The 9,367-nt window shown below is 37.2% G+C and overlaps 1 protein-coding gene across 7 annotated transcripts in view; it reads right to left on the minus strand.

Moving 5' to 3' along the window:
* LOC107724026 (leucine-rich repeat and calponin homology domain-containing protein 1-like) overlaps positions 1-9,367 on the minus strand; it is a 65,679-nt gene that overhangs the window by 36,627 nt on the left and 19,685 nt on the right. For all 7 annotated transcript variants that reach the window (XM_016532793.1, XM_016532792.1, XM_016532787.1 and 4 more), the window contains exon 2: positions 3,623-3,767. In XM_016532793.1, coding sequence (XP_016388279.1) covers positions 3,623-3,767 — 145 coding nt within the window. The remainder of the gene's footprint in view (positions 1-3,622; positions 3,768-9,367) is intronic.

A 9,367-nucleotide genomic window follows, 5' to 3' on the forward strand; every position in this document is an offset into this window, starting at 1 on the left:
GAAATGTGTTGTGATTGGTTAGCTGGGCCAGTGTGTGTTGTGATTGGCTTCACTCGGCGCCTGGTCGGGAAATGTCATGCCCCTTACCATAGCCGCCTGCGAGCTTCAGTGTAAATATTGCGTCAAAATCAAATCAATTTGAGTGCGATTTAAACCCAGATGATTGTAACCACTCTAAGCTTGTCTGCCTTGGGAAAGCTAGCGTGTCTCCGACATAGTGATAACACTCGTTGCCTTCTTTAGTGCAGCTCAACCAGGTCTCGTCCCATTCGTCGATCTTTGTGATATCACAAATCCCGGAAAATATGCGCTGTAGTCCAAGCGAGTCGTTCGTTGTAGTTTTTGAAAATTGATTTCTGTTAAATAAAATATCTCCTATTGAATTGGACTTTGAGCTTTGTAACTTTGCAGATATTTTTTATGCTCAAACAGCAACATTACAGACTAACTAAAGTTGAAAAAGTGAAAAAGCATAATAGGACCCCTTTAAAAATACAATAAAAACAGAAATATTCTGAAATATTATTAAACTTCAAAATAACTGTTATCTAATTGAATATTTTTAAAAATGTAACTATTTCTATGATGGCAAAGTTAAATTTTTAGCAGCCATTACACCAGTCTTCAATGTCACATGATCCTTCAGAAATCATTCTAATATGCTGATTTGCTGCTCAAGAAACATTTCTTATTATCAATGTTTAAAACAGGAAACTGTTTTTTCAGGATTCTTCAATAATAGAAAGGTCAAGAGAACAGCATTTATTTGGGATACAAATCTTTTGTAGGATTACACAAGTAATTTTTTAACTTTTGATCAATTTAATTAATATCTTAAAAAACATATTGACCGGAATGTTTTGAACTGTAGTATACCACATAACTTGCGACACACAACCTTTATGTTTAATTAATTAATTTTATTTTCTATTATGTTGTACGCTTAATTGAGCGTGTGGTGTTCAATTTTCATCTTGGGAATAAATATGGTTATTTTGCATTTTTAATCCAATTTGTAAAAAATTTCTTCATTTTTGTCAGTATACTAAAATACTGAGTCATCAGGGAGATTGTAAACATTGCAGAGGTTTATTCACAGTTCATTTATCAAACCGGAAACGAAAGTTCAAATTCATCTGCATTGTAGCACACAGTGTGCTCTGGTTGTGAACTGCATATTATGGCATGGCAAATGTAGTAAAGCATCACCTGGGTCATACATACAGAAAACTGACAGTATACATACTGCTCACTGCAGAAATATTAGTAGTATGCTAGCAGTAGAATGCTATTCTAAGCATACTCACACATTCTCACGGTTTCCCACAATATTAGTGCGTTAAGAGAATAGAGACATAACACAATGTCATTCATCTCTTTGTGAATGTGTGTGTATGTGTTAAGGCTGGAATAGCTACACTACATGACTTTTAAAGGGGTCATATGATGCGATTTCATTTTTTCCTTTCTCTTTAGAGTGTTACAAGCTCTTGGTGCATAAAGAAGATCTGTAAAGTTGCAAAGACTAAAGTCTCAAATCCAAAGAGATATTCTTTATAAAAGTTAAGAGTTAGCCACACCTACCTAAAACGGCTCGTTCGAACACGCCCCCACATACCTACCTCACTATGTGGGAAGATTTGCATAAAGCCGCCCAAATGTTCACGCAAAGAAAGAAAGCATAACTTTTATTCTCGCTGTAGTATTGTTGACACTGCAGCCATGTCGTGAAGACGCTGTGTGCTTCGTTGTGAAAGCGAAACCACTTTGTTTGGTCTTCCAAAAGAGGACGATATCCGCTTCGTCATGCCTAGAGCTGATCCATGCTGGTCGCTGAGGAAATACATCAACTTAGTGCTGTGGATCACCGGATATGCTTTCACCGTTTTCACCGCTCCTTCGCCAGGACCGCCGTTCTCGACCCCGCCGCCTCAGCTCACTCTTGCCCGGCTTCAGCTCAGGCTAAGCCGGGGCTTTCGCTCACGCTAGGCCGCTGTGTGCTTCGTTGTGAAAGCGAAACTACTTTGTTTGATCTTCCAAAAGAGGACGATATCCGCTTCGTCATGCCTAGAGCTGATCTGTGCTGGTCGCTGAGGGAATACATCAACTTAGTGCTGTGGATCACCGGATCGGCCCTCACCGTTTTCACCGCTCCTTCGCCGGGACCGCCGTTCTCGACCCCGCCGCCTCAGCTCACTCTTGCCCGGCTTCAGCTCAGGCTAAGCCGGGGCTTTCGCTCACGCTAGGCCGCTGTGTTTTTCGTTGTGAAAGCGAAACTACTTTGTTTGGTCTTCCAAAAGAGGACGATATCCGCTTCGTCATGCCTAGAGCTGATCTGTGCTGGTCGCTGAGGGAATACATCAACTTAGTGCTGTGGATCGCCAGCACATTTTATGGAGGACTGTTTACTGATCCTGGGAGAGTAACGTTAGACTAAAATGCCAGCAGTTCTGACTCACGTAAGTACGTTTTCATTTAAAGGATTTGCCACTGATGATTCAAACGCGAGTTTTGGGCAGTGTGGATTAACGTTAGCACTTGTTGTTTGTCATTTCTCTGATCACAAATGCAGACAGGGTTTTATGTTTACACGGCGCAATGCAACGCAACGCGTAAAAAGACAGTATAAGTCATTATAATCAGTAATTATGTCCCCACTGGATGCAACAAATGCCTCGTTTGTAATGGGTTTTAATGTTTATGTCTCGTCGCTCCGGCCGGACACGGCATCAACACAGTATGGTGAGGGGCGTAACATTTCCGTCACACGCTTGAGGTATTCAACCAATCACAACGCACTGGATAGCTGGCCAATCAGAGCACACCTCGCTTTTTCAGACCGATGAGCTTTGTAAAAATCGACGCGTTTCAAAAAGGCGGGGCATAGAGGAGAAACAATAATGTACAGTATGTGGAAAATAATGTGTTTTTTTAACTTTAAACCGCATAAACACCTTGAGGTATTCGGCCAATCATAACGCATTGGATAGCTGGCCAATCACAGCACACCTCGCTTTTTTAGACCGATGAGCTTTGTAAAAATCGACGCGTTTCAAAAAGGCGGGGCATAGAGGAGAAACAATAATGTACAGTATGTGGAAAATAATGTGTTTTTTTAACTTTAAACCGCATAAACACATTTCATTACACCAAATACACAAAATAATGTTCTTTTTAGCAGCATCATATGACCCCTTTAAAATCTGAGCAGATTTTTAAAACACTAGGCATCATACACTTACCGACTTTGTAAATAGTGACAAAGGAAAACTGACCATCATACACTAAATGACTGAGGATCACACACTACCAGACTTTCAAGTTGTTCCAATCACAACAAACTCATGCAGAAAGGTGCACCTTGTTGCTAGGAGACACATGACAAATGAAAACAACATGTGTTTTAAAATCAGCTGAAAATATCAAACATGTTTGATCTCCTCCAACTGGATGGAGTCTGTGACCATCATACACTATGCGATTTTCTATGGAATCTGTCAACTCAAATCTGCAGACTGGCTCTGACATTCTGCAACTAGCGTCAACTTCTCCTGACTGTAAATCTGTGGAAAATCAGGGCAAAAATCGTGTAGCGTATCCCAGGCTTTAGTGTGATGCTCACCTGATGTTTAAGCAGGTCAGGGATTGAAGGCTGATGATGGTATCAGGAATGCTTTTGATGCAGTTGTGATAAAGGTTCAGCGTTTCCAGGGAGACCAGATGACACATCTCTGACGGGATGTCAATCAAGCGATTCTTCGACAGATCTGAGAGACAAAGAGTTCAGTTAACACTAATGCTTTAAAAAATAAGTTAGAGCATTTATTATGCAACTAGCATGCCTTTACATTACACTCAATGCTATGTTTGTTGTTGTAGTACCATAACTAAACACAGGGAGGTGCATTCACAAGTACAGATATCAATGAAGAGAACATTAGCAAAAACATCTGTGAGTGTGTGTGAAGGAGGGGATCCCAAGGTTAGGTTCCCTTCCTGAACACACACACACACCTCATTTTAAAAGCCATAATTGGTAGTGCCCAAGCGCAGTTAGTATTTCACATGCCTAAAGGTGATGTCATTGTTTAAATTATGACATTTAACAAATGTGTGTGAGGGTATAACCACCAGATCGTTTCATCAATGTGATCAATGTTTTGCTGATGTTTCAGGCCATGTTTTTATATCAAATTTATAGTAATATTAATTAAACTCTGTAGCAGTTGACTTTACTGTGAGAGTATGTGACTAAACTTACTACTCACTCCCTGTATACATTATGACAACTGTACCACTTTACCACCTTGTCACTATGCATTAGTGTTTCCATGGAAACCATACCCACACCCTTATGAGAGACTGCATGAGTGCTAATAGCAAAGGACAGTCCAAAACACACACACACACACACACACACACAGTAGTTTTCATGCATTAAACAAGATTGCCAAGAATGAGGCACCCATAATACACTACAGTATACATACAGTCAAAATACATCCACCAAATTTACTGAGACAAGACCTAGATATATAGTCCTACAAACCATTAACCCTAATAATAAGTTCAAAGTTTAAAAAAACATGACACCCAAACCATAACTCTAAGCAAAGGCAGAAATAACAACTGGAGATCTCTAAATTTGATCTGTACCAGATGCAATGATGATGAAATTCTGGCCGATACTGATATGCTGATCATTATTATTGCACAAAATTATGTTATTATGTTATGATATTATCCCATGTTAAAAAGAAGTACACTTTAGCATATTTTTTAAAAAGAGTACTTATTACAGAAATAATACACTTTAAAGTGTACCGCCGAATGCACTGGTACTACAATAAACTTTCATGTTATATCTATTTAAAATCGTACATTGTGTATTTAAATACACATTGTAATTACAATTACAAGTCTAAATGTAACACTACAAGTACACAAAATAAGTTGACTTCTTTAAAGCACAACAAAAAATTATTAAAACATTGATTTAAAATGCACTTTAAAATAAAAATTTGATAAAATAAAATTTGGCATTATTATAAAGTGCACTTTCAAAAACGGTACTTAAGTGTGTTAAAAAACAGTCATAAAAGTGTACTCTCTTCGAGTACATCTAAGTAGCCTTTTATTTCATTAATATTAGTTTTTATTTTTACTTTTAGGATTCAATACAATTAGCACACTTCTTTTCACAAAGACCTAACTCCACACAACAATGAATTTATAAAAGTATACTGTAAAGCAGGAAAGATGAATAAATATTTCTTTTTGATACAACAAGATTTCTAATATCCAATGAAACAATGAAAACAAAAATTACATGCTGGTGTCGTCCAATATGACGCAGTCACAGATATATCACGTATGCCTAATCTAATGAATTTCCTTACGTCAGGATGTGTGGGTACTGACAAATCACAAAGGTCTAAAAATATTTGGCCAACCAAAGACGTGCGTGTTAGCAATTTCATTTCAAGTGCTGTTAAAACAGAAAAAGCTCTTCACCTCAAAACTGGAGTGAACATGGCAGATATCCTAGATGTGTCTTCTGTGTGTATGACAGACAGTGTTGGGCAAGTTACTTCCAAAATGTAATACATTATATATTACTAGTTACTGTCTTTTGAAAGTAATTAGTTACATTATAATATTACTGTCTCTGAATTGTAATGCGTTACACTACTTTTGAGTTACTTACACCAAAATATCCACAGACTTATGACTAGGCATTCTAAAATGCTAAAATGTAGTTTATTGCTGCTCATTAAACATCCAGTAGTTCATAATGTGCTAGGTATATATTGTTTTGCGGTGTTAGTAATATGTCGTTGTAACTTGCGTTACTGAGATTGTAACGAGTAATAATATTACCCAGATTTTATTAGTAATGCGTTATATTACTGCGTTACAGCAAAACGTAATATACTACTGTAATATTATTACTTTTGTAATGCGTTACTCCCAACACTGATGACAGAACAACTCATGTGATGGAGGCAACCATTATGGGCAGCCAACCACCAGTGCATATTAATATTAAACAGAATATTACTTTAACATAAGGAAAATATGAATGGACAACTTATTAAGCTATGTGTGCTATCACAATGCACCGTTGGCTCACCCCAGTCTCCGCTATATGGGGAAAGATCAAAACACAAAGGGATGGATAATCATTTAATGACTTTAGGCATGTAGGTCAAGTCTACAGCTCGTGCAGATAAGACCAACAAAACAACAAAATGATGTTTGTAAATGCTCATTATGTAACATTATTCTACTGAACAACATTACATTAAACACACATACTGCAGGCAAGAGTGTCCCACCAATATGAACAAAGTCAGGTACAGCCAAGAAAGAGAGAGACAGCAGATAAAACACAGACCCGGAAACTCAAGAAAACATGCCCGCATGATGTGCTGCAGGACGGAGCCCGAATAAAAACTGTTCTGATGCCTGATCTTTTTTCTAGAGTACAACAGTCAGAACCTCTCTCGTCTCCGATCTGTCTCTGTCTGAACTGTCTCTCTGTCGTGCTGAGCTGTAACAGCGGTCTGTGTTGAGGCTGTTTGTTCTGTTCAGAGCACACAATGGGCATCGAGATGATACAGATGGCATGGATTATCAGACTAACCCCTGATGAAAAGCACGCACACACACACATCCCTATGAAAACACCTCTTTTTGTAAGAGTGTGTGTGTGTACATACTGTAGGTTTAAGGATAAAATGGTTGTAGGCACATGAGAAAGAGAACAGGAGGGAAGGATAGAAGAATGTGAGCTCTGTCAACACATGGGCTGTCAAGGGAGGCGAACTCGTGAAATGATAAAATGTTAATTTACCAATCTACTTTAACAACTAAAATCTGATTTGTACCTTAAAATGTACTGATAACCTCCATGATAACACAGGTGGTAAAATAGAAGGCCACATGATGAATCCGAGTCCATCGTAAGTGTTCTGTCTAGTGGATATACTGCAATATAAACAGCATAGCAGAATGAAGAGTCCCAAAAGGACAGCAGAATTTCAGACACAGACACAGACATACTTCTGACTGGGTGAGTGAAGTTTTCATTAAGTTAATTACATCTCTCATTCCTTTATTTGTGCTCTAATTGCTCATTCTTTCACTCAAACACTCTTGTCCTCTCCTTACAGTGTCTCTGAAGTGGGAAAAGGGCATAGAAACACAGTCTGTCATTATGTTGCTCTGGGTGTGGCCTCATCTTGTGGCTTATAGCTGGAATAATCAGCTGAGTGTGTGTGTGTGCATTTATTTACAGTATATAATCAAGATGGTTCTGACTTAGATTTATAGCAAGTGTGCTAAAGAGTTAAATGCACATGCAAGTGGAGTGCTGCATTTGTGCTCGTGTGTTTCTGCCACTCAGCATTCCTCTGTGTGCCCACTCTCAGCGTGACGTTGAGTGCGAAAGTGTGCTCTTTTGAGTTCTGCTGAATAAGCAAACTGTTTCTCTCTGACAGACAGTGGCACCCCGATTCACACTGGACGAGAGGAGTGTGTGTGTTTATGCCTCCCAAATCTAAATTTTCTAATTTTACAGCTCTTTAGTGAAGTCAGATGTAAAAAGAATGTGGAAAGAAACAAACCATCAAAGCTCAAAGTTGAGTTTTGGACTCGCAGGCAATCCAGACAGGAAATCACAGCACTGCTTTCATTCATACATTTTGATCATCATGGATTTAAGAGAGAAAATCTCTGTGAATTTGAATTCATTAAATACCAAAAATAATAAATAAAATAAAATAATTTAATTTAATTTAATTAAATATTGACAATATTACCAAATATTTGTGAGCCTTATGTATTTTTAGGTTTATTAGGGAATCATGGTGATTCCAGAAAGGTTAACAAAACAACAATTCATCTGATTTCATTTGCTTTACAACAACCTATTTTTTTCAAATGCTGTGAACATTGCTAAAATAACATTTTATTAGAATCAATTGTAAGTCTCATGGCAGAGCGCTACTGGTGAGCCACATTTGCTCTGACTGTGATTTAACTTGTTTATAATTCTTTACGATGCATTAAGACATTTTACATTTATATTTGATTTGTTTCAGTCACAATTTGGTTTGATTCGATTTGCTCATACAATTAAAAAAATATGAAGGAGACAAAATTGTAACTGCTGAGAATATTTAAAGGGGTCATATGATGCTGCTAAAAAGAACATTATTTGGTGTATTTGGTGTAATGAAATGTGTTTATTACGCATGAAAATAGTATTTTGGGTTAGGAATTAAATTGCATAATTGTGTATTATTATAGTCATTGCCATTGAGAGTCAGAGCCATTGGCTCCTATAAGAAAAAAATTTAGGCGCCAAATTATTTTTTTAGGTGCCACAGAATAAACGTGTTTTATTTATTTTATTATTATTTTTTAACATTTCAATCATACTTTCATGTGATTATGTCTCATCTTTTCTTGAATTTATCAGCATTTTACATTTACAGCATATTCAGTCTTGTAGATGACCTGGGAACTAAGGTTCACTTAAAGTGGGAATTAAACGTCTTTTCCAACTTGAAATATATAGTCACAAAGAATTGTTCATGACACAGAATCTGTACAAATAATATGGACCAAAAGCATCACTTGGCCACTGAGTGTAGTTTGGGTGTTGTCATATGTCTTTCACACATTCAGTCTTGTTTTTCTTCATTAGTAAAATGCAATTTTGTATAGGAGAAGTTGAATCATCTAGACTAGAGAGGTTAAGTAAAACATTAACATCCAATAGCGCATAAATATAGCAAAATGCTCTTCTTTATAGTTATTTTTCTAGCTGACTGATGAGGTTATGGACACCGACTGGTTATTCTGAGGTAAATGTATATTACGTTGCAATGTTTACAAGCATTACATGTTTTTCGCAGTTTGAAACACTGAATGAGCTTTTACATGAGACATTTCAGTAAGTTGTACTCTAGGCTTTCTTATAAAATAGGCTACGTTTTGATGTTAATTCGTGTTCATTATGTACTACAGTAGTAAAGAGAAAGATATAAATGGTTCACTTGTCGCTTGAACTGAGGTGCTAAAGCGACCGTGCCTGCCGCATTAAAGAGCGCCAAAACTGTATTTGAATTTTTAATTTCGTTATGAATTTGCCATAATTTTAAAGCTGATACTTTGTTTATTAAAAAGTAACAATTATTTTGCGGATATTATTTAATGGACGGAAAGTGTGCTTCAAATAATATGAAGTTCACGCATTAACCGAACAGCATATAGACTAAGATCTTGTTGTGCACGAAATAGACTCTGCTTTTCCACACTTTTACTTGCACGTTAGTGATGGGCGTATCGATACGAATTA

Source organism: Sinocyclocheilus rhinocerous, unplaced genomic scaffold (genome assembly GCF_001515625.1).
Source record: "Sinocyclocheilus rhinocerous isolate Xijiao unplaced genomic scaffold, SAMN03320098_v1.1 scaffold2230, whole genome shotgun sequence".
NCBI lineage: Eukaryota > Metazoa > Chordata > Actinopteri > Cypriniformes > Cyprinidae > Sinocyclocheilus > Sinocyclocheilus rhinocerous.